This window comes from Microcaecilia unicolor, chromosome 9 (assembly GCF_901765095.1).
Source record: "Microcaecilia unicolor chromosome 9, aMicUni1.1, whole genome shotgun sequence".
NCBI classification, from domain to species: domain Eukaryota; kingdom Metazoa; phylum Chordata; class Amphibia; order Gymnophiona; family Siphonopidae; genus Microcaecilia; species Microcaecilia unicolor.
In genome coordinates, this window is record NC_044039.1 from 147,319,809 (window position 1) to 147,345,781 (window position 25,973).

At 42.9% G+C, this 25,973-nt stretch overlaps 1 protein-coding gene across 1 annotated transcript in view; it reads right to left on the reverse strand.

Moving 5' to 3' along the window:
- Window positions 1-25,973, reverse strand: part of SPINT1 (serine peptidase inhibitor, Kunitz type 1) — an 80,833-nt gene that overhangs the window by 19,777 nt on the left and 35,083 nt on the right. The window contains exons 2-5 of the mRNA XM_030214238.1: window positions 11,941-12,092; window positions 7,985-8,123; window positions 6,665-6,835; window positions 4,517-4,552 (exon numbers count right to left, since the gene is read on the reverse strand). Coding sequence (XP_030070098.1) covers window positions 4,517-4,552; window positions 6,665-6,835; window positions 7,985-8,123; window positions 11,941-12,092 — 498 coding nt within the window. The remainder of the gene's footprint in view (window positions 1-4,516; window positions 4,553-6,664; window positions 6,836-7,984; window positions 8,124-11,940; window positions 12,093-25,973) is intronic.

Sequence of the window (25,973 nt, forward strand, 5' to 3'; positions counted from 1 at the left end):
GCCCTCTACATTACATCTATGCTTGGAAAGCAAGATCCGAACAAGAGGCTAGGGTTAGATCACTGGCATGGGGAACAAGGTCATCATCATCATCCCCTGTGAACTTCCTTCAACAAATTCAGAGGAACAAGGAAGGAACAAAGAAAGATAATGGAAACAGAGAAAGAGAAAAGTAGGGAAGGTAGAGGTAGAATATGGAGGATTGCAATGAGAAAAATAACTGGGTGGGGGGAGTGGAATAATGTGGAACAAACAAACAAAAAAAAAACAAAAAAAAAAAGAGGAGAGTGTGAATGAGAGAAAGCAGGAGAGGCAAGTGACTAGAATTTTCAGTATTTTACGGACTTAGTATCTACAATTTTATCAATTGCTCTATTTTGCCATATTTATACTGTATTATTCTACTACTTGTAGTCATTTCTAGAACGCTACCAGATGTACACACATGTAAGAGGATCTCCATACCACAGAGCTTACAATCTATTCAAGTCAAACAAATAAGACTGTCTATTGCTTAAGTTTGACTTATTCCTTGTGTACATCGCCTTTAGTGAATTCCTTCAAAAAGGCGGTAAATAAATTAGGGAGTATCTACATTTATTATGAGTGATTAAGGGGGAGTTAAAAGCAGCCTCAAAAGATGGGCTTGTAGCCTGGATTTCAGAAGGACCAGAGATGGAGCATAATGTACTGACTCAGGAAGTCTATTCCAGGTGTAAGGCACAGCAATTTGGCAGGAAAGGAGTCTGGAGTTGGCGGTAGAAGAGAAGGGAACAGATAAGAATGACTTAGTGATGAATGGAGGGGTGTAGGGAGAGAAGACAGGAGAGATACCAAGGAGCTGCAGAGTGAATGTACTTATAATAACCAGTTTTGAGTTCAGCACTAACTGATTAAATGCTGCTGAAAATGATCAGTTAGTCCCAAACAGGAAATTTAACTAGCTAAGAACCATTTCTGGATCAGGATGGAGATATTAGGGCAGAGTTTGTGAAATATTATATGAAACTGTATTCCAAAGAAGAAGGGGCAAGTCTGGAGGAGAAGCGGAATTATATAAGGGATTTGGGTCTCAATAAAATAACAGATACCCAAAGGGTGAGTTTAGAAGCCTCTATAACATTGGAGGAAGTGTTAGGAGTCATCAAGGGATTAAAAGGAGGGAAAGTGCCGGGGCTAGATGGATACACGGGGAAGTATTACAAAGTGTTTAGACAAGAATTGGCTCCCCTACTGGTACAAATGGGTAATGCCTGCTTTATTGGGGAAGAGATGGCTATAAGTAAGCATGCGGCAGGGATTACAGTGCTCCTCAAGCCAGGGCAGGATCCAGCTTTGTGCGATCTCCCTGCTGAACATTGATGTCAAGATCTTGGCCAAGGTGATGGCAGACTGCTTGGGCAAGCTCTTACCATTCTTGATCCATGAAGATCAAGCGGGATTCGTGCCACATAGGCAAGTAGCAGATAATATTCGTAGAACTCTAAATATCAAGTGGGGAGCTCAGAGGAGAGGGGACTCCCTAACACTTCTAGCGATCGATGCACAGAAAGCATTCGATAGGGCGGATTGGGAGTTCCTATGGGAAAGCATGGCACAAATGGGGATGGGGAAAAGTCTCACAGGTTGGTTGAGGAAACTATACGCCCATCCGGTAGCCAAAATTAAAGTTAATGGAGGGTACTCCGAGCACTTTGATATTCAGCGGGGAACTAGGCAAGGGTGCCCGCTCTCCCCATTATTATTCGCTATAGCCATAGAGCCATTTGCTCAGAGGTTCCGCTTGCTCCAAGAGGTCCGGGGGGTTCGGATGGGAGTTAAGGAGCATAAGATTGCACTTTTCGCGGACGATGTTTTATTTTATATCTCATCCCCTATGACCACATTGCCTTCTTTGATTAAAGAGCTGAAAGATTATGGCTGGGTATTGGGATTTAAGGTGAACTATGATAAGTCCAAGGTGATGAGGGTCACTATACCAGAAGTTGAGGAAGAAAGAATAAAAGAGGCGTTTAAATTTAAAATAGCTAAGGACAGTTTCAGGTATCTAGGGATACAGATCCTGTGGAATCTCAATAAATTATATCAATTAAATTATATACCTTTACAGAAAGAAGTGCGGGGGGATATGATCAAATGGCAAAAGGGGTGGCTTTCATGGTGGGGTCGTATTGCGTCAGTAAAAATGAATATTCTACCCCGGCTTCTATTTTTGTTTCAAACATTACCAATCCCGGTACCTAAGAGGGAGTTAATGAGGCTGCAAGCGGATATAGGAACATTCGTTTGGGGGGGGGGGGGGGGGGGGGGGGAAACCAGCAAGATTGGCACGGAAAATAATGTGGGGTACACCTGACCAAAGGGGGAGGGGAATACCAAACATTCTCTGGTATTACTGGGCATCACAGCTAAAGCAAATAGCTGTTTGGGGTAAAGTAGATCTCCAATAACAAAATTAGAGCAGATCTTTGTCCAAGAAGGAGTATTGGAGGGACTGTTATGAGCCTCGATTCCGGATAATTCATATAAGAGGTTAACTCTAAATCCCTTTGTATCACATCTTCTAGCTTTATGGGGTACTTTAAAACACAGGCTTAGGGGATCTAGGACTAAATCTACATTTGCTTGGATCAAGCAGGACCCGGGTTTTCCAGCTCGGACTCAAGGTGGGGTGTTTAAAACATGGTTCCATAAGGGGTTGATACGTTATCGAGATTTGTTGACAGAAGAGGGAATTAAACCATTCGCAGAATTGCGGGAGGCCTATGAGCTACCACCCTCTGATATCTACGCTTACATGCAGGTAAAGCACTACATAATATCCATCAGGTGGGTTAAAGATAAATTAGTAGAAAAGGAAAATATGGAAGACATATGGGGGAAGGGAATCTCTAGGCTATATGATCATATAAGGGGGTCACAATTTGTAAAACACCAGTATTTGCAGGCCTGGGAGAGGGATTTGAAGCAAGAACTGACTGACTCTGAATGGGGTGAGTGTGTAGAGAGGTCAAAAAGGCCTCCGTATGTGTACTACTCAAAGAAAATGCATATAAAATACTGAGCAGATGGTACTATACGCCGGAGAAAGTGAAAGCAATGTTCCCTGGAGCCTCGGATACATGCTGGAGGTGTAAGGCGGAAAAGGGCACTTTTTATCATGTATGGTGGGAGTGTGTGTTAATACAGAAATTTTGGGAGGGTGTTACAGGGCTATTGACAGAAGCCTTAGACACTCTATTCCCATGTGACCCGAAATGGTGCCTATTAGGGTGGGGGAACCAGAGAGGGGTGAAATGGGAACAAAGGATTAAGAGGATAGGCCTAGCGGCTGCAAAATCTATAGTAGCTGCGTTTTGGAAGCAAGACAAGGGACCCACAGTGCAAAATTGGATTGGAAAGATTAGGGGACTAATAGTGATGGAGGAATTGACAGATAAAAGGCGGCGGAGGTTTAATTCGGAGGCTGAAGAATAGAAACACTTTGACCGAATATTGGGGAAAGACCTGTAAGGGGGGGGAAGTGGGGAGGGGGGATGGGGGTGAATATAGGGTGGGAGAAAATGGAGGAGACATTCTTTAATGCTTATTTATCTGTACCCTGAGGTTCAGAGGAGGGAATGATGGATGTTAATAGAATTTAGGATGAGACATTGTAATGCAACTTTTATATGGTTTGTTCAATAAACTTTACAAAATTAAAAAAAAAAACCCAAAAAAAACCATTTCTTTGTTGAATATCAACCCTCATATGAAAACCGATAGGGAGCCAATGGCGTGACTTGAGCTGAGAGGTTATGTGAGTGTAGGGACATTGGTGGAAGATCAATCTGTTCAAAATTCTGCTGCACAATTTAAGGGGAGAGAGGTTTAGTGGGAGAACTGTGAGAAGTAAGTTGCAGTAGTCTAAAGCAGGAGATAATGAAAGAGTAGGTAAGGATTTTGGTGGTGCGTGCAGAAAGAAAGGGATGAATTTTGGAGATGTTATAGAGAAAAACGGCAGGTTTTAGCAGTCTGTTGGATATGTGCTGAGAAAGGGGAGTCAAAGATGACCCCAAGGTTATGAGCTGATGAGAGTGCGTTGTCCACAGACATACAGAATGGGAGTAGAGGAGAGGTGGGTTTAGGGGGAAAGATAAGATGCTCAGTCTTAGTCATGATCAATTCAGATATTTATGCAAAATATTGCAATTTATATTTTCAGAATTTTGTTGTTAAGTGTTGGACTACAGCAGGAGTGGGCAACCACCATCTTTGAAGGCCACAACCCAGTTAGGTTTTCAAGATTTCCACAATAAATATTTAGATCTATTTGCATACAATGGAAGCAGTGCATGCAAATCAATCTCATGCATATTCACTATGAAAATCTTGAAAACCCAACTGGGTTGTGGCCTTCTATCACCCCTGGAATAGAAAGATGGAATAATGAGAGGGAACAGAATACTTAGCTTCTTTACTCCCACAAAACACATTCTTTGACCCTGGTGCATTTGGAAGCAAGGCGGAATCTTACCTGGACTCTCTCGCCTGCTGGTTGGTTCTGAAGGGCCTGATAGAGAGACAGAGGACAGGAGGATACTTATTACAAATCATACTGAATACATCTATTCAACACTACCATCCTCCTCCCCACTTTCCTGTCTCCCTTTTCACTTGCTTCCTGCTACTGGTTCTGCATGATTCAGGTTTATACCTTATGATACCAGGGCCAGCGTCCCAAGCAGCTCACACAGGAGGTAAGCTAGGAAATAAAGAAATTGCTGAAAGTTGGAACAAGCCCCTGCTGTGTGACCTTCTTACCTTGTCACCTTGTGGTAAGTGAAGCCTCATACATAAAACAGAAATATGACCTACTTTGATTGAAAAAAAAAATGTAGTCCCACATAGAAACAAAGTCATTTTATAAAACAGGCCAGGTGATATCTCATTGGTGTACAGAGTCATGTGACTTATAACTTCTGCTGAATATTGGTGCGATAGCAACAGAATATGGCAGGCACCGATGCAGTATGTGCGAGTATAAGGTATGTAAAGATTATATTTAGTCTGTTTTATGATTACACATTCACTGTTCTGACTGACGATTTTAATTTTCAGTTTTGGCGGACCACATCCTGAGGCAGCAATTTGCGAAACATGCCGCATGTTGGTGGAGGTGTCCGTGCACTGCAAAATGTGATAACTGTTAAAGGTTTACAATTTTGAAAAGTTTTAAAATGTCTTTACATATTGAAGAATGTCTGCACAAGTTGAAAATATATATTGAAATTTGCAATAACAAACAGCTGAATTTTCTAACGAAATTGTCATGTTGGTTGGAACTGATTTGGAACTAATTTTGGAATTCAAAGAATAACAAAGAGAAAGTAATTATTAAGGACAGCTAGGTTTATTGTACTGCTATTTTGTTATCCTTGCTGATGCTTTTCGACCATTTAAATTGACCTACCCAGTGCCAGGCAGTACAAAGTCTTAGTCTGCCAATCACACACCTCCAACCAGTCAGTGCTGCAAGGAGGTGGGTCCTTGGCTAAGCTGCGAGAAGAGCCGCTGGGAACAACCTCAAAGGAATATGAGGAAAGAGCAAGAGCCTGAGGGTCCACTTCTGCCCTGGGCTTTTCAAAGTACTCCCAATAGCTTGGTAGTTCTGCCAGAGACTTTTGTTTAAAACGACCACTAGGCCCTGCCTCAAACATCATGGATTGCAGAAAAACTAATTACATAAGCATGTTCCCTTCCATAAAACACTAAAAATTCAACTTTGAAATTGGAACACAATCGGCCTTTTCTCTCCTCTTTAGACAACTATGAAACTAGCCTGGAAATGAACCAGTTCCTCCCACTCCATCAACCAACTCAGTCTGTAGAAGTAACTGTGATCAGATGACTCCATAAACATGAAATGAAAGGGGCAAAAATGCAGTGAATATTTAATGCCTAATCTCTGCTTCAAAGAGCCTCAGAGCAGGACTAAATCTTACCGCTTTCAACATGAGTGCTAATATAAGCTATATCCAAGTGAAACCCTGACAGCACTTCAGTGGGGAAGCAAAATTACATTTGGCAGATACTGGTGCAGACTGGGCAGTAAGGGAACTTGATGGCCAGCACACAGCATGGGTGTCTGCTGGATATAGGTTTTGAAAGAGTCTATATTTATTTATTTGTATCCCGCGCTTTCCCGCTCATCGCAGGCTTAATGCGGCTTACATAGTAACAAGAGAATACAATCTGTAGTATCTGAATCAACAAAGGAGGTATGTGGTAGGACAAATGAACAAGGGTAAATGGGATAAAAGAGGTATGAGAGAAAGGATAGGGATAGGTAAGGAAGTGGAGCGATGAAGAAGAGGTAGGGGAAGAGCATGGAGGGTAAGAAGATTGGTAGGAGGTAATTTTGTCAGCTTCTTCACCGACAACTGTAAGTTTTTCTTTTAAAATACACACTCAAACACCGTCTCTTACCTTTCCAGTCATGGGTTTTGTTTTACATCTGCCCCATGGTATACTCAAGAAAGAGGTTCAAATCTATTAGGACTACAGTCTAATCCCCCTCCCCATTCTGGACATGTACTTAAAATATGGACGCCAAGAAACAAGAGGCTGAAAAAAAAAAAAAAAAGAAAAACAGACTCTACAGTTAGAAGTGGAGGCCCCTCACCTGAGATATCTTGACAGGCAAGTTTACACTCCTGCTCCCTCAAGTAATTGTTTTTATTTGGCTTGCAACCACCAAAGATGAATTCCTCACATGCCTGAGAGTTTGAATTGTAATGCCAGCGTGGGAAGGAGCCTCGACACACACCCACCTTAGCAGGAGCAAGGCAATGCTCTGAAATGAGGGAGAAAACAAAACAAAAAAAGTCAGCATTAGAGAAAATCAGTCCATAGAGCATCTGAAGAAACCACGATTGCTGCTGCAGTACCAATAGATTCACTAATAGTAGATCTTATTGTGCATGTGTTCATGTTACCTTCTCAAAGACAACAAGGAGAGAGAGGCTCATTAACGAGCTAACAATTTTCCTATACTATTCAAGAGGGATATATACCTTGCGCAAGACCACTGGGGATCTCATTTTCTATAACCATTTGCAATCATTTATACAATGCTGGTGATATATTAGTGTGGAAGAGGAAAATACTTAGGAGGCAATTCTATAACTGGCATCTCCATTTGTCACAGGTGTTGCACGTTAAGTTCTGTAACATCTGTGCACCAAGATGTCGTTATACAATACAGGCATAAGCATGATTTGGCACGCCAGGTCAATGGCAGAAACATGGTATTTTATAAATTACGTGTGTAAATTGGACACACCCTTTGCCCAGCCATTCTCTGCCAACATATAAGCCCCTTGCAATTGTGCACTACAGCACTTATGCGTGACCTTACGGAATAGCATTTCGTATGCTTATGTGTGTAACTGACACTTTTGACGTCTCTGTTGTGCACAAGAGCCAGGCACTACTAACACACTGAAGTGTGGATACTTGTCTTCAGGAAGCCCGTAACCAGGACTCCACAGTGAACAGCCACGTTCCTTCACCACTGCAGAACCTGAGGATTTGGATTCCTATTTGCCACAATTCCAAGACTGCTCCAGAAAATTTCCTCTTGCTCAGGAGTACTGCCCACTTCCCCATTACCTTATTTGATCCACTACTGCCATCAGCTCTCTGCAGCAGTACCATCTCCTTCATCCCTCTCCCCAGCTGCCATCAGTAGGAGTGGGGAAAGCCAGCCACCACCATGAGTCAGGAAGAAAATTTGGATGACTAGTAAGAGGGACAGAGATTAGAAGTAAAGGAAGGAGGGAGACTAAGTGGTAGATGAGAATATCATCACCACCATCTTTTGTCATGAGCCAAAGATTATTGCGCCTGTGCCTTCAGTAGCCAGTGCCCAGCACCAGCGCCCAGCATGATCAATCTTTCTACAGTTTCTTCTGGTTTTTCTAGAGCAGTGATCTGTACTGACCCTCCGTCTCTGCTGCAGTGAGGACAGTGATGGTAACTCTGGTGGAGCTCTGCTGCCCTGCGGTGTCGGTGACAGTGAGTTGGAAGACATACTGTCCTTGAAGCAGGTTGGACACCTCGATCTGATCTAATCCCTTCCTCTGTACAAGGATAAATAAAAAGGGATTTTGAGCAGCAAGAATGAAATTTTACCAAAACAAGCAAGCAATTATAATGCTCTCTACCTGGCTATATCACAGGCATATGGTAAGGCACTTCAGGTTATACAAAATGCAGCAGCCAGATTGGTGACTGGGTTATCTAGATATGAGCATATTATTTTATCTTTGATTGCTTAGTCTGCACTGGCTCCCTATTAGTATAGGATCAGGGTCAAGATTTTGATTCTTATTCACAGAGCTCTGAATGGTACTTCCCCATTATACATGGTAGATTAAAAATCTGTGCCCCCCTCTCGAGCACATGGGACATCAGAGCTCTTATTACCATCTTCGGCGAGGTTGTACTTTGCCACAGTAAGAGCTGCTGCCCTTCCTATTGTGAGCCCTTTGCTATGGCGCAAAGCTGCCAGTACACATGTGTGGTCACCGATATCTCTAATTTTAAGAAACTGCTAAAACCTCCCTCCTCTTGCAGGCTATTAGTGGGTAAGTCAGAATATAATGCAGGATGTGTGGTATTACTGGAATATGGGGGAGGTGGTTTTCTTATGTTTTTAGATTGTGTATGTTTTTATTGTAATCTGCTTAGGTTTTAGGCAGCCCAGAAATGGAGAGAAAACAAATAAACATATGGAAGAAAAAGTAGACACATGTAATATTAGGCTCTGTGATTTAAAATCTCTGCTACAGTTTTATCAAAACAGAAATTAGCTTAACAAAATCTGATCTTCTATTTGAGATTAGAAACACCATTCCAAAAGGTTTAGAAGGTGCTTAAGACTTGTTTGTGGATGCATTCAGCAACTAAAACGGGTTTCTCATTTACAGACAGATGATCAAAAGCCCCGCGCTGTTCCAGGGACCATTTGCTGGGGGTTTGGGGGGGGGGGGGAATTAAAAAAAAAAACGGCAGTCAAGAGGACCCCCAGCCCCCTGTCGCTGGCAGGTTTGCTTGTTGGGGGGAATGGAGACCTGCCAGCATGCAAATGCATGCTGGACAAGGCTCACCATTCCTCCCCAATGATCTGCAAACCCCAACACCAGCTTGGAGCAGGCGTAGGGTTTGCTACAGCCAGCGACCCAATCTTTGGCGCGCTTGCCGCTGATCATTGGGGAAGAATACCTAATGCCCTGTGTTTAGCATGCATTTGCATGCTACTTGCATTCAGAGCCCTCGAGTGCATTGTTTCACACGCTCGAGGGCTCTGATCATGGGGCGGTAGCAAACGCCGGCACTAGTATGGCGCTAACAGCCTCTAGCGCCAGCGTTTGCTTCTGATCATCCCCGTTAGAACTTTTGTCCATCGTGGGACAATGTGGATTTGGTGGTTGGCTTGAACCTGGAATGTAGAACTTCCTCTCTCTCTCTGAGATTTCTAACTTCTACTTTTTTCTTCTTCTTGCTATGCTGTCTACTTGGTTTTATTGTAAACCACCAAAACGGTAATCCCAATTGGTGGATTATCAATGAATAAACTTGGAATTGAAGTACCATATAATGCTAAATGTGTAGAAATATCAGGCTGGCAAGCGATTCTTTAAACCAAGAAACATGCCTCCCAGCTGAAATGATACAGCCAAAAGAAAAGTAGACCAGACCTTTGATTCGCTATTGTAAAGAAAGAGTTATATCCGTTTACTTCACTGACTAATACATTTTTTCTAAACACACCTTCAATTACTACACGTTATGATTCAGAAGCTGACACTGAATGGCATTCTCTCCTTGGCTCTTGAAAGCTCAGCCCACATCTTGCATTTCACTGCAGTAAGTCTTTCACCAAAGTGCCACCTTAATGAGCTAAGCATTTCATTTAAGTGCCTCAGCCCACAAGCACAGAAAAAAGTGGAGAGCTTCACAGAGAAACAAGCAAAGAATGACCACGTAACCACCTGAAACAATTTGAATATAGAGATAATGAACACCCCACCCCAGAACAGCAATATCCTGAGCTTTGGTTCAGGGAGTATTATGTGTTACCTGAGTACCAGTAGAAACAAAGAGAGGGATTCAAAGCACAAAACAAAGTCCAAACAGCAAAAAAAGAAAAAAAAAAAAAAAAAAGTACCAGGAACCTTCACAAGTGGGGCAAAAACCTTTAACTGACCTGACACGGGATTTGTTTCGGCGCAGAGCGCCTGCGTCAGGGGTTGTTTGATTATAATTATCTGAAATGAACGGAGCAAGCAGGCATTTTGTGCTTATAACTGGTGCGGATCTTAATCACGCTTGATGTGAATTCAGCTTTCAGTTCTTCTCTTCAATTTTGATAATCAAACGACCCCTGATGCAGGCGCTTCGTGCCGAAACATGACCCATGTCGGGTCAATGATATATGATGTACAATTAAAAGGTTTTTTTGCCCCACTTGTGAAGACTCCTGGTACTTTTTTGCTGTTTTTACCGAGTACCAGTACCAGCAATTTAAGAAGCTGCTTAGGACTAAGGGCCTCTTATTAAACCGCACTAGTGGTCCCCAGTGCGGTAATGCTGACAATGTCCATTCAGTTTGAATGGGCTTCGTCGGCATTGCCGTGTGGGAACAGCTAGAGCAGCTTGATAAAAGAAGCCCTTCTGTAATGATGGGACAGATGGAGTAGCACCGATGTGTGTGTTGTGATTTGATCATTTTAATTTGCATATGTTGATTTGGACACTGCTTAGATTGTAGGCAGTGTGTAAATTTCAAAAAAATAAGTAAATACATTTGAACACGTTACATCTCTCCTTTATTACCATTGGCTGCCAATCCAATATAAAATACAGTTTAAAATCCTCGTTCTCAATCTTTAGCCTTGTGGGTTTTCTTCTTGCTCCCAACAAGCCAGAATCTCCATTCTGGCTCCGAGTATGCAGTGCTGCTCCGCCCTTCTCCAACTTCTTTGGTGACAGGGCTTGAAATCATCTTTTGCCCAATTCCTTTATACTGTACATATATCTCAACTTCCTAAGTTTATTTTGCCCCTTAACTCCACCTCTACAATAAATTAACTCATTCTTCAGCTTCTGCATCAGTAAGTATGTTGCAATAAACAGTTGAAATTCAGGAACAATGAAGTCTTCCTTGTAGAAATTAGGCTGAACTGTCTGGATAATAATGGTTTATGAAACCACATCATCCTGCGATACTAACACTTGATTAGCAATAAAAGTGTCAATATCACACGATGATGTGGTTTCACAAACCACATCAATGCCGATTTTGTGCTTTATCTTTTTACCATAATATCCTGTTTTCTTGTTTTGAGCTTTTTGGTTCTAGGGTTAAGAATCTCTCACATAACCACAATAAGTTCTCTTAAAAAATGTACAAGTTTCACACTTTTATGGACATGTACTTAGTTTTTTCTTAAGGGCTGTCAATTTTCTATGACATTCTTAAATATCTGGTTATATTTTATATTTATTAAATAAAATAAAAGTTCCATTTATCCTTAGGTGACTACCTCAAAGACACGAATATGTAGCATTCGACCATCATCTACAGGGGAGCACTGCCCCTTGCTTCTCTGGCTTTTCCCTCTTCTCCTACAGGCTGTGCACTCAGTTATAAAAATGGATCAAGAGGTTCATAATCCTTGGAAGTACAGAAAAATATTGGAATAGAAACTCAGGCACTTCCCCTCCCTATCTCCAAATAATAAAATTGATATAAACTCGCTCAATTTGATAGTGGTTGCACAGTCGGGGAAGGGCAACCATGGGAATACTAGAGATTGCGGCCCCTGTTCTCTGGTCATTAAAAGCAGCAACAGAGGTGTGTTACACAAAGAGCTGAAGCCTTCCTTCACTTACTTCTGTCACCACAGACGGGTCACCACTGATCAGCTGCCAATCATAGCTATCAATCCCTTGATCATCCCAACTCTCAATGCCACTCAGAGTCACGGACCTCAGGGGCTGCACCCGCACATCTGTATCAGCTCTGGCTATGGGGGGACGGTCACCTGGGGAAAACAGGAAAGAATTAAGCATCATACACCACCACCCGTTAACGGATTTCACCAAAATGCTATATGGCTGTGGAGATGAAGCATATCCCTTTGCAAATATAATTTCTCCCTTTAGTATCAGTTGGAATAGTGCTACCACAGCGAGAGAAAAACACCATTGGCTGAGGTTGGAAAGAAATCATCTAAATGATCTGCCATCACAACCAACTCTTCTTCCTTTCCTTATTTGTGCTATCCTGTGCAAAAGCAAAGAACAGCGCCTAATCATATAACACAAAAGAAAGCCTCTCTTGCTGGTTGATGCAGAGTAAACAGGCCAGATAGGAGTTGTTTCATTAAGGCTTCAGTGCCAGTTGAAGGCCAGAAAAGGAGCTGTTCCTTCAAAGCAAGGTTCCAATGCACGAGAGACCACCACTGAGCCTAAACACAAACAGGTCAATATTGAGCAATGCATTCACTGTTAATTACTTAACATTTTTTCTAATGTTTATATGATAAATCGGCATTATCCATAAGTACCAACTTTGAAAATCTATGTATAAAACTTTAAACGCCCAGCCTAAACATTTAAAGTTAGGCCTAATTCTCTCTTCAGCATTTTAGTTTCAACATTTTTAATTAATTAATGACAGTACAAAGAAAGCAAATCCACAGCATAAATACACAAAGATTCGAATAGGAAAAAGTATTCACTAAGGACAAAATGATACATACTGTCATCAATCTCTTCAGCATTTTAATAGTTACATGCTCAGTTACTGAATTTCACCACTGAATGTATCTTTTTTTTTTTTTTTTTTTGCCAGTCATCCCATCCCAAACCAGGTCCCTTTTATGGCAGGATACATTTGGGTATTCTACATATAATAGTAGCCAAAAAAAAACCCAAACAAAAAAAAAATAAAACAAAAAACAGCACCTGTGTGGTCAGTGGTACCACCAAACACAAATGTTTCTGGATATGTGTTTCACTAGGTCCCGATACCTTTTACCAGGACATGTGCACTAGGGTATAAGAGTCACAACAGCAGGCCAGAACAGTACAGGGGATGTAATAACAGGTAGGCAAAATCAAAAACACCAGCTGTTCCATTTAGCGCTATCAGAGCAGGATTCCAGCAGAGGGAAGATGCTACAAACAGTCGGGACACATACTAGAGGAACTTTGTTGCAGGCAGGAAGACCACCAGAGCTGGGGCCCAGGGCAGTAACTATAAAGCAGGCCCCCAAAGCCCACCTGCAGGCTATGCCTCCTTCAGCTTAAGGCAGGCTTGAAGCCTCCTGTGACATGAGGGCCCAGGACAACTGGCCTGTTTGCTAAACCCTAAGCCAGCCCTAAGACCTGCAAGGGCACAATAAAACAGGCACAAATGGGCAAACTGGAGAGGGGGGGGGGGAAATAAACTGATCCTTTTCTGCCAATTTTTCTAAACCACCAATCTAGTATGCTTCACATTTCTGTTGTCTAAACATTTCAGATGAAAAACATGCCTTAACAGAAGCGTGGCTCATAAGATCGGAAATATCTCTGTAATCCTATACAGTCTTCTAGGTTCAAGGCCTGACAACTGGCTATTGTGCCAGAAAGACTCAGCAGTGCCAGGAAAAGAGAGAGTTCTTCTGACACATGACTTTAAAAAGTAATTTCTCCTTTTGAGGGCATTTACAGCACAATGTTTTCAATACATACAGCAGCAGGGGAGGAAAGCCAGACCACTTCAGAAGACTCACCATATGTTTTAGTCAGGTTATCAGCAGCAATGGGGCAACCAAGATGGCTTTTGAGTAAGATACTAGTGCTAGGTGCTCCCGCGCTGGGGTTTTATTACCTGTTTCTTCAGTGTAATATTCCATGATGCATAAGCGCAGAGGGAAGCTGCGAGGAGTTCCTCCCTCTCCAGCGGCTCCTAGTTCATTGCGACAAACCGCCATTACATCTCATGTGGTAGCCTCTCCGTTACTGGGCGTTTCTGCTGCCAGGGCAGGGTAGAGCCCCAGCTTGGACAGTGAAGCTTTGCTGAGGACAGGAGGACCCACTAGCCTCCCCCCTCTGATTCCCAGATGAGCTTCGGTGAAATGGGTCCAACTGCGATGCGAACAGGATCTTTAGCAACGCTATTGGGGGAGGGGGGAGTATACCAGAGAACCTAGTGGAGCAGGTGATCGATCTGGGAGCTGTGTCATCACAGACAGAAGTTCTGCCTTGTTTCCACAAAAAGTAGATCAAAAATCTGGAAAAAAAAATTAAAACCACCAAAAAAAAAAAACCCTCAAATTGTTGTTAGGCAAAGCCATGATAAAATCTTGTCCCTGTTTATATATTATACTAGCCGTTGAGTCCGTTAAAACAGGCTACTAGATCGCCGCTGCCCCCTCCCCCCGAGTTCGCCGCTGCCGGTACCCCCCCCCCCCCCCGAGTCGCCGCCACCCCTCCACCCGGCCCGTCTCTTCGCTATTCAACTTACATCTCTGGAACAGCAGATCAGCTGAGCTCCCGTCGGCCTTCCTTCTCTGCCTGTGTCCCGCCCTCGTGTGATGTGACGTCGGCGAGGGCAGGACACAGGCAGGGAAGGAAGGCCAACGAAGAGACGGGCCGGGTGGAGGGGTGGCAGCGACCTCGGCGGTTCCCTCCCCTTCGCGCACTTTCCCTCTCTGTCCCGCCCTCCCCCCGTCATCATGTATTGAGAGTGAGTACGGTCACTCGCCGTTTATATGTTTGATATAATACATATATGTAATAGGGTATTACAAGAACAGTAGCGATAGATTTTTCCAGAGGCCCTGGAGGGAGGTCCCTGCCAGTGGGCTGGAGTTTAGTAGGCCTGCCAGGGGGGGGGGGGGGGGAAGAAAGAGATATATATATATGTGTATCTCCCCCCCCCCCCCCTCGGCAGGCCTACCAAACTCCAACCCACTGGTTCATTTCACTTTTAAAACATTACTACTATTGAGGAAGAAGTCTGATAAATAAAATAAGTTAACATCTTCAATATCCTGCCTCAGGAATGTGTCACAAGAAACAGGAAGGCCCCCACCCCCCATCCGGAGAGCCAGTGTCTTTGTTCCCAGCACAAGTAGACAAATTCCAGGCCAGAGATTTGTATGCATTCTTGTTCTCATGAATATTTATTAGAGGAAACTTGAAAACCCAAACAGATTGGAACCAGGGGCAAGGCAACTTCTTAGTCATATTGGACACCAATTTCCTGAATTGAGCAGCATCAGAAGCAGGGGTCCCGGTGACAGTTTACTTGCATCAGTAAAACTGGTTCTCCTACTCACAGCAACCTAGGAGCTATAGAGAGAATGCAGAACCAATTTGGTACATTGTCTGCTCTGATTGCCATTATGTCAAGATCTAACAAGTTTTACCCTCCCCCACTCTGTCTTCAGGCTGTTTTCCTTCATGCACACCATTTTCAAGTCTGGGCTTCATCTGGTAACGTCCCTTTGAAGCAGGAGGTGGTCCACTGAAGGATCTAGTTACAGACAAATGTATTCAGAAGATTCTCAGGTATTGACAGATACCAGTCCACCCAACTACTAACCACTTCTATAGCACTACTAGATGTACACAGTGCTGTACAAATATATGCAGGTACTTTCTCTGTCCCTAGATGGCTCACAATCTAAGTTTTTGTACCTGGGGCAATGGAGGGTTAAGTGACTTGCCCAAGGTCACAAGGAGCTACAGTGGAAATTGAACCCAGGTCTCCAGGATCAAAGCCTGCTACACTAACCATTAGGGTACTCCATCCACTAACAACTTCACCTGTAGTGCCCTCAGGGGCCAATGATCAAATTCCCTCTGCTGTTCTGAACAGCTCTGAAAAATTATCACCGAAACAACACAAGGGAATTAAAGCCCCGATCAGAAACGAATAACATGCAAATTTGTATGCGCTATTAGTTTTGATCATGGTGGGACTTCTGCAGGAGGATTGTGCCAAGGGAGGAGATTCCACAGTTTCCTACTGATACAGGATTTTAGAGCTATCTGGAACAAACAAAAAAAAAATATGTAAAGCCTAATATCAGTTGGTGACAGACAGCAGAAAAATAGAAGAAGGTTTGGTGTACAGACTCCAAAGCCTTGCCTAAAGGCACAGAGAACCCTGAAGAAACTGATGAAAAACTATTCTTTCTGCTTTATCTCTGCCTGTATTTGAAGATGAACACAGACCTGCATTCTTGAATGAAGAATCTAAGTTGAAGTTTGGTTCAGAACCTCCTTTCACTCAATAAGACAGTCCAGGCCAGAAAGTAAAAGTGCAAAGTATGTAATCTTTGGTAAATACCTTCCTCATGAAAACTGGGCCCAGCCCTGACCCACCAAGAAAATGACATAATTTTACTAAAGGTCACTAATGCAACTCATGGTTCAGTGAAACTTTTTTTGACCCGATGGGAGTGTTAATTCCCAAAAAATAGTCAAGAAAAATGTATCCACCTTGTTACCCCTTCCCTTCCAAAAATATGAAATGGGCAAAAATAAAACCAAATACACACATTCCCCATATTTGGAGGCCACTGTTACCATGACACTGCCACACTAACTCTGAAATATGAACTCTCTCACTAGGAGTGCCATGCAGCACTCGCATAAGAGCATAAGAATAGCCATACCAATGGCCCATCTAGCCCAGTACCCAGTTTCCACACAATAGAGAGATTCAGTACACAACCAGCGGCTTGCTGCTCCATAGCCCATCATATATTCTGCCCAGAAGGGTGTTAGTCATTGACTGTACAGGGGGAGGAAAAGCATCTGAAACAAAAGTCATTAAGTGGTTCTACAATCTGGAGAGGAAATATTTACAAATTATTATACCAGTGGAAGGTTAACAGTATTAGAGAAGAACAATTGAGTGGGGCAGGGTTAAGTGACCTATTAAAAAAAAAAAAAAAAAAAAAAAAGTTTCAGAACACTGCCTCAGGTAACTCTATAATAAAATCTGGAGGAAAAAGGCAGCAGCTTTAAAATAGCTACAGGGAAGGGACAGCAAAAGCCTTTCAAGGTAATAATTAGTCAAGTTAATGAAAGACTAAAGAAATTGCAACTAAAGATAGTGTTCTGGGAGTGGGATACACTCTTTTTGAGAGAGGGTGGGGGAAGTGAGAATGCAGTCACTTTTTGTGACAACATGAAATCTTCGGGGGGGGGGGGGGGAGCCTCAAAAGCCACTTCAATCATGTATAGGAAAAAAAAATCTTTGTGCACTGGTGCACCTTGGAAGCCTGCTTGTTTGTCATGTGAGAGACGACGGTTCTCAATTCAGACAGACTTCTTAGGCCAGTGTAAGGCCTTGAAGAAATAAAATTAATCCCATCTCTGAGCAAAAAAAAAAAAAAAAAAAACAACCCACACATATTGATGTCACCAAGGGAGAGGCTGCAAGGCCACAAATTACAACAAGGATCGAACAGACCAAGCCACAAACAAGGGAGTGGCCAGGAAGTTTCACTTTTCTCTGATGAAACAACTTACAAAACGTTTATTCCAAACACTGAACCCATGTACATAAAAACCTTTTGTGTTTTTAAAATCAAAAGAACTAGCAGCTTTACCTGTTCCCAGGAATGAGCTAGCAAAGTTATATAGCACCAGACTCTTCAAATATGGCTTAAGAGCTGTTTAGATACATGGAAGGATTGCTCTTCTAGAAAGATAGCTTGCATCTGTCTTGAGATGAGCCAGGATCCTAAATGACCAACTAACAAACATTAGCAGAAACAGGAGTGCAAGAAATACATTTGAAAAAACCTGAGCACCAGCCAAACTTGTGACCCAGTTTTGGTTGGTGGTTTGTTTTTAGAGATTTTTTTTTTTTGGGGGGGGTTTTGTTTTTTAGTTTTTTTTAGGTGTTTTTTCAACTTGTGTACTGGGAAGACCGGAGTAGTTCAGGCCACGGTGTCCCCTTTCAGTCCTGGGCCTCCCATATAAAATGTTGCCCTAGGATCTTTTCTTTGCAGGATGGACTGGTTCAAATCCCAGCTGCAGGAGTAGAGGCAGCATTAAATCAGTATACTTTGCCTATTTGTTACGTTTGTACCCCACATTTTCCCACCTATTTGCAGGCTCAACGTGGCTTACATAATACCGTGAGGCGGTATCTACCTCCGGTGATGAAACAAATACAGAGTAATGTTATAGTCGGTGAAATAAATATGTTAAACACAGTAGGGAATACTTTTTTTTTTTTTTTTTGGGGGGGGGGGGGAGAGATATGACACTGGTTCCCATGCTCATCCCAAACTACACTTATGGCATCAACTCATTCTGAAGGAATGCAAGCAGAAGACCAGGTTAACACATGCGCTGCTACCACACCTTACCTCCAATATGGAAGCTCAGTTTCTGGTCCATTCACCTTCAGAATAAGCTACTACTCAACAACCGGTTTTTGGACCAGGCACTGCTGCAAAAAAGACAAAACGTTTCTGCAGGCCCAGGGAGGGAGTTTCTGCTGGTCTGGAGACCAGTCCTTCACCCTGACAAATCTCTGACTGGTTCTCTGATCCTGCTGGCTTCCCTTACTGAAACAAGCCATGTCAAATACCAGTTGGTTGGCAGCCCCAGTAGCAAACAGTGGAATTGCCTCCCAGGGCTCAGCTGTAGGTATCAGAGGACAAGATTTCCCATTACTGAGCAGCTGTCAGTAAAGCAACCAAAATGGTCGAGAAATCGCAGAAGACATATGGAGAACAACCTGAAAGTCCTAAGTACATTTGTCATGAAGGAGTGGAAGTACAGAGGGGAATATAATACAAACATTTAAATAATTGATTAAACAAGTCACCATTTTTCAAGTGAGGGAAAGTTCTAGAACTAGAGGACATGATATGAAGCTAAGGGAGGTAGAGTCATGAGCAACTTCAAGAAACTCCCCCCCCCCCCCCCCCCCCAGAAAGGGTAAAGAATGTCTGGAAAGAGGTGGTGGAAGCAAACACTGCTGGAATTCAAAAAGGAGTAAGATCCATGCAGTGGACCCCCAAAGAGCAAAAGGACAAACCAAACCGGAGCACTTCAGCCCAGACTTTTACACTTCTAAGAAGCCACGGAGAAAGTAACCTGCACCAAGAGGCATTCCTGGGCAGATGCAAGCATAATGCCAAAAAAAAAAAAAAAAGAGCCTGTGTTGGGTCTACAATAAAGTCAGTGCCCTGCATCCCTTCTTGTCACCCCACTTCACCTTGGATGTGTTTTGCTTATTGTGCCATTAGTTCCCTCTGTCCTGGCACTCCTTCTCTCTCCGTCATCATTTATTATGTTATGTTACTATGTTATGCTAGGAGTTTACGCTAGAAACAGAGATAGCAGATAAAAGCTGATTAAAGTGGCCGTCACCATAAATAAATAAAAAAAAGTTAAATGGTGAAACACACAGAAGCTTGTGTGTAACTTATCAGACTACACAAAGAACAGAGACAGACAGTAAGGGGGGCAATACAAGGATATGAAGAGGGAATACCTGGAAAGCTCTGAGCACAAATACTCTTCACCTAAGTAATAAGACAGCAGAGTTACAGGCACAAACGCGAGATTTGGACGCTGACCCTCACAGACACATTTCAGCGAGTCCCATGGCTAGTTTATGACAAGTACATAAGTACTGCCATACTGGGACAGACCAAAATGTCCATCAAGTCCAGCATCCTGTTTCCAACAGTGGCCAATCCAGGTCACAAATACCTGCCAAGATCCCAAAAAAGTACAATACATTTTTATGCTGCTTATCCCAGAAATAAGCACTGGATTTTCCCCAAGTCCATTTCAATAATGGTCTATGGACTTTTCCTTTAGGAAGCCATCCAAACCTTTTTTAAACCCCACTAAGCTAACTGACTTTACAGCATTCTTTGGCAACGAATTTGAGAGTTTAATTACACATTGAGTGAAGAAAAAAAGTTTCTCCGATTCGTTTTATATTTACTACTTTGTAGCTTCATCACATGCCCCCTAGTCCAGGTATTTTTGGAAAGAGTAAACAGATGATTCATGTATACCCGTTCCACTCCACTCATTATTTTATAGACCTCTATCATATCTCCCCCTCAGTCATCTTTTCTCGAAGATGAAGAGACCTAGCTGCCTCAGCCTTTTCTCACAGGGAAGTCGCCCCATCCCCTTCATCATTTTTGTCACCCTTCTCTGTACCTTTTCTAATTCCACTATATCTGTTTTGAGATGCGGTGACCAGAATTGAACACAATATTTGAGGTGCAGTCGTACCATGGAGGGATACAAAGGCATTATGTCCTCATTTTTGGTTTTCCATTTTCCTAATAATATCTAACATTCTATTTACTTTCTTAGCCGACAAAGCACACTGAGCAGAACGTTTCAACGTATCAATGGCAACGCCTAGATCCCTTTCTTGGTCAGTGACTCCTAATGTAGAACCTTGTGTTACGTAGCTATAATTCGGGTTCCTCTTTCCCACATGCATCACTTTGCACGTACTCACATTAAACATCATCTGCCATTTAGAAGGTAGCCAGAAAGTTGCAGGAACTGCACTTTACAGTCCAAATACATACAGCGGTGTTTCCCAAACTTTTATCTAACAGGACCCCATGTTAACACTTAAAAATTCACAGAACTCATGACGAAGAACAGCAGACTCTTACTCCTCCCGGCACTTGTCCAAAGCACAAAGACAGCAGTAGCAGTCACACAAGGCCTAGGTTTGCCAAGTGGCTGGTTTTTGAATGGCCAAGCCAGCTTCCAGCAGAGCTTTAAAACCCGGCAACAGAAAAGCTGGGTGTTTTTTTTTTTTTTTTTTTAGTGCTTCAGCTCCCTGCACCCCCCCCCCCCCCCCCCCCCCGGTCCAGTAGCTCCCATTCCCTTCCCACAGGTTTAGTCTATCAACATCTACCTCTCCTCCTCCCAGGCTCCTGTGGGTCCAGCAGCATCTCTCCCTCCCTTCTTTCTCACAATGGCAGTCCCCCAATAGCACCTAATCACCAGCAGTGAGGAAGATGCTGTACATCGAATGCCCTGAGGCATCCCCTCTGCTGCATCCCACCTCCTCTTATGCAACTTCCTGTAAGCAGAATGCAGTAGAAAGAAGGCTCTGAGGGTAGTGGAAGCAGCGTGTCCTCCCTTTCTGCCAGCAACCCGTATTTTAGCACTCCCACCTTAGTAATTCCCTTATCTCTTATTTGTCCTGTTTGTCTATCCTAATTAGATTGTAAGCTCTGTCGAGCAGGGACTGTCTCTTCATGTTCAAGTGTACAGCGCTGCGTACATCTAGTAGCGCTATAGAAATGATAAGTAGTAGTAGCAGTAGTAACTTTTATGTTTGAAGGACCGCGGGAAGGCGAGGAATTGATGCTAGATCTGCACCGGGGAGGGGAAGAGCCAGATCTGTATGGAGAGGGTGGGGAAAGGGAGACATGCTAGACACACATGGGGATGAAAACAGACAGATGCCAGATCCACATTGGGGGGGGGGGGGGAGAGAAGAGGGAAAAATGCCAGACTGCAAGGAGGGAGAAGAGAAGGAGAGATGTAACTGTAGGTGTGGCAAGGGCGGGACATGGAGGAGGGCAGATATCAGGTTTTTCTCTGTCAAAAAGTTGGCAACCCTAACAGGGCCTTGTGTGCCAGTGTACACTCACAGACCCCAGTATGGTACATGGTTTTCCAGTCTAAAGGAAAGCCCAAATAAGAAGGGGCAAAGTCTGTGAACACTCACAGATCCACAGGCCCCAAAGTGATGGTTTAGGTACTTTGAACCTAGAGCAAATAAGGGTTAAGTAACTTGCCCAGGGTCAGAAGAAGCTGCAGTGGGAAACAAACCCAGTTCAACATCTCAGCCCACTACATTATTAGGCCATTCCTCCCCTCTAGCATCCCAAGCCAGAAACACACACCGTGCAACATGACCTCCAGCACTCCTGCACCACCCACAAGGGAGGCAATGGATAGGGTGCAATTTTGGCACCTCCACCTCCCTTGCACCCTGAGCATTTGCACTGCCTGCACATAGGCAGGGCCATAGTGAGCCATTTGTGAGCCCATCTGGAGTCCCCAACCTCCAGTTTGAGAACCATTGACGGTATGGGGAAAGGAAGCAGCACTTAGGATATCCTAAAGATGGAAGATGGCATGCTTGTCTTCACCAGATAGATCTACAGCCCTCCAGCATAGACAGAAAGCTGGAGAGAACTCCAGTGAAAGAAACACTGCTGTTAATAGGCAATTTTGATCTGCTGGAAGTAGAATGAAGTACATACAGCCAAAATGTGATTAACAGGCATTCTAGACCAGTGTTTCCCCAAGACCTCTCCTGGAGTACCCCTTTGCCAGTCAGGTTTTCAGATATCCACTATGAATATGCATGAAAGATTTGCATGTAACGGAGGCAGTGTATGCAAATCAAGTTCATGCATATTCATTGTGGATATCCTGAAAACCTGACTTGCAATGGGTACTCTAGGACCGGACTTAGGAAACACTATTCTAGACCCCATGCAAAGGGTTCTCTCCAGCAAATGTTTAACAAGCAAGGGCCATACTCTTTGGGACCTACCGGGTTCTGTGGTCTGGATTCACCACTGGTAGAAACAGGAGGCTGACCTTGCTGAACCCTTTGGTCTAACCCAGTATGGCAGCTCTTATGAGGAAGGAGAGCAATACTGGAGTTTGTTACATATAAATTGGGAAAGTACTTCTAAGGGGTAAATTTATATAAACATATTGTCCAATTATAAAGCATGTTTTACACGTGGGGGGGAGGGGGAAAAACTTCCTCATATAAACTTGCAAAGAGGTATATTTTTACATGATCTGTACAAGGTTCCCAGAGACATATAGCGTGCACACATTTATGCATGCCTCGGAACAGGTGATTTATATGTTAAAATGTAGGCACTTCTACAAGTTATTCTAGAATCCTATTTTATAAAAAAGGTGCATATGTTGTCATTTGAGAATTTATAAGTTATTAAAAAAAAAAAAAAAAAAAAAAAGTTACCCCCTACCTGTCCAGGAAGTAGTCACCTGAGGGCCAGAGAACCTCAGATAGTCTTGTTTATTGTAAGTGGAGTAGAGGAGCAGCTTAGTACAGTGGCTGAGAGAACCACAGCAAATTCTGCTTCTCGTGTCTTGGGCAAGTCACTTCTTTCCATTGCCTCAGGTACAAACATAGGGAGACAAACAACCTGCAGTGGTGCAAATTGTGGGGACTTTTACCCATGGGCTTTGTATCAATAATGAAAGCATACAATGGAGGTAAGTGTGCATTCAAATCTCTCCATTGTATGCAAAAATCTCTCTCATGCATATTTATTAAGGATATGCTGAAAACCTACTTGTGGGTGCTCTCAATCTGAGAATGAATACCCCCATGATCTCTTAATGCCTTCCCAATTAATTAACAGAGGAGCAGAAGCTGGGCCTAGGAAAAAAAAAAAAAGTCAAACCGCCACACTACCAGGTCAGCCCATCATCATTTTTATGAAGTTGCATCTCAAGACTTGTTATGAAGGCCCTGCAGCATTCCAATAGCTTTTTCCTGAACTTGCTCCTTGAGAACTGGGAGTGAATACCACTAACCTAGACCAACACCACCATGATTCAAAAAGCTTGGCAGAGCTGGGAGGGTATAAAAACCAGGGGGGGGGGGGAACTATGTAAATGGTAATAAAGATGTTTGCTTTAGACCAGTCTTAAAGCAAACGTTATAGTGACTAAGGCACAAAGGAGTTTTCCGTGGCTCTAACGTGTGCCTTTAGCAGCTACCAAGAACCCTATGCAAATATATTACAACAAGCTCATTAGTATTATAATGAGCATTCCTTGCTATGCACAGCTCCACAGCACTCAGCATACTGAGCTAGATTTTCCAGCAGCTCTGGAGCTGTCTGAGAGGAGGGAAACACAAGCAGCTGAAAAGACAACCTGCTTGTGTTCCCTATCTCACCCCTCCTCATGCATCCCAGAATGTACCAGGTAGGGGCTGGGCCACTTAACCCTACCTTTCTTGTCAAATATCCTAGGTGTCAGATTATGGGCTCCTTTTACTAACACTTGGTAGCGATTCCAAATCAGCAAATACAATGAGATTCGTCACATTTGCAGTGCTGAGAATCACTACTGATGATTAGAACGTGCTAAATGCTAGAGACACCCATAGGAATATATAGGCATCTCTAGCGTTAGAGGATGCTAAAAAAGCCAGCACACCTTTGTAAAAGGCCCACTAAGTTTGATGGAAATAACCATGTACTTTTAGAACCAACCAACTGAAAACTTCGATTGAACAGCATGAAATCTGCTTATTAGTTTTAGGAACTGACCTATGGTACAGAGTAATATTATTAGATACTTTTATTTCTTTTTTATTTTCTTGTTTAATGTCTCCTGATGCTGCCTGCCTTCTTTTCCTTTATTTAAGCTATTATAATATTTCTTTATATTCTTTAGAAAAGTGTGTATAATATGCTTTGCATTTCCTTTAACATTATTGTAAATTTTTTCTGTATATGTTTACTAAAAAGAAAATTTTAAAAATCCTATGTTTCTGTAATTAATCAAATGTCTTAGATTTACTACATCTAGTAGGAGTCAAAGTCAAGTCAGACAGTAGAAAACTGAGGCAAAGGCAGGCCTGGTGATAAGGAGTTGCTGAAGAAGTATTGATTAGAAGTCGAAGACCAACCATAAGAATCTGTAGTGTAGCAACCCTGTCTGAAAAGGAGTAAATGAATACTGCAGTGGTGCAATGACTCACTAATGCCTGTGAAAAGGATGAATCCAAAATGAAAGAAAGTTTTTGGATTAAACTGACACTAATAGGAAAGCAGACTTCCTAGTACAATGGACCCCTAGATTTCTAGGGAGAAGGGCTGATGTTAGATGTAAAGGACTGATTTTCAACCTTGCTTTGTCCGATAATACACTCTAAAATCTTCTTTGACCAAAAAACTTTCCTTGTAAATACAAAAACAAGTTGGAATGTGGAAGATAAGGCATGTTTCTGATCAATTCAGTTTGTGCAGGAGGGAAACAGGATATGTTCGGAGTTCAGGAGATGAGCCACCTGGCCAGTGGTTTGTTTTTTTGGGCCAGAAGAATGTGACTGCATCCTCATGTACATTCTTGTAATTTTCCTTAGCTCTGAACATGAGTTCTAAGCCTTATAAAAAGGGGAGTTTCTTTCAGTGAAATTGGGAGCTCATCTGTGAGTAACGTACGAACTGCGCAGAGAACCATGTTTCCTGGTCAAAGAAACTCCTAGCTTTCACTGTGAACAGGGCCCGGGCCCTCCTCCCCCCCCCCCCCCCCCAGCTGATAAGAGCCTGGATGATGTACGGGCCAGTGACGATTGTATATAGTGTATTATTGCTTCTTTTCCTGGTCTAGGAACTCTTAGCATTGCTTAGATGTAGAGACCAGTGATAATGATTGTTTATAGATAGGTATTGTTTCTTTTTAGTTATATAGCTAATCATTGTGTGTTGTAAAGTGGATCCTCTTTCCTCCTGGGTTGCAGCTCTTCCAAGAAACAAAAAACCCAAACAAAAAAAAACACACTCCTGTATGACTCCCCTTTGTCTCAAAAAACAAATATAAGGAAGCTTTTTATTGAATAGGAGGACCGTCCCTCCTTCTCCCAATTGCTTCTCCAAAACAACAAACACTGCTACACCGTGCAGGCTTCAACCGCTGCTTTCTCTCCCGGTCCCCTGGAGAGTAGCAGGAAAAAGAAAAAAAAAACACCCAGCGCAATTCAGCCCTGGTTTCCAAACACAGTTCAATTTTTAGCCAAGCTTCAAAAACACAGCTCAGTCCAGCTAGGCTTTCAAAACACAGTTCAAGTTTAGCCAGGCCTTCAAAAACCACAGTTCAGTTTAGCCAGGCTTTCA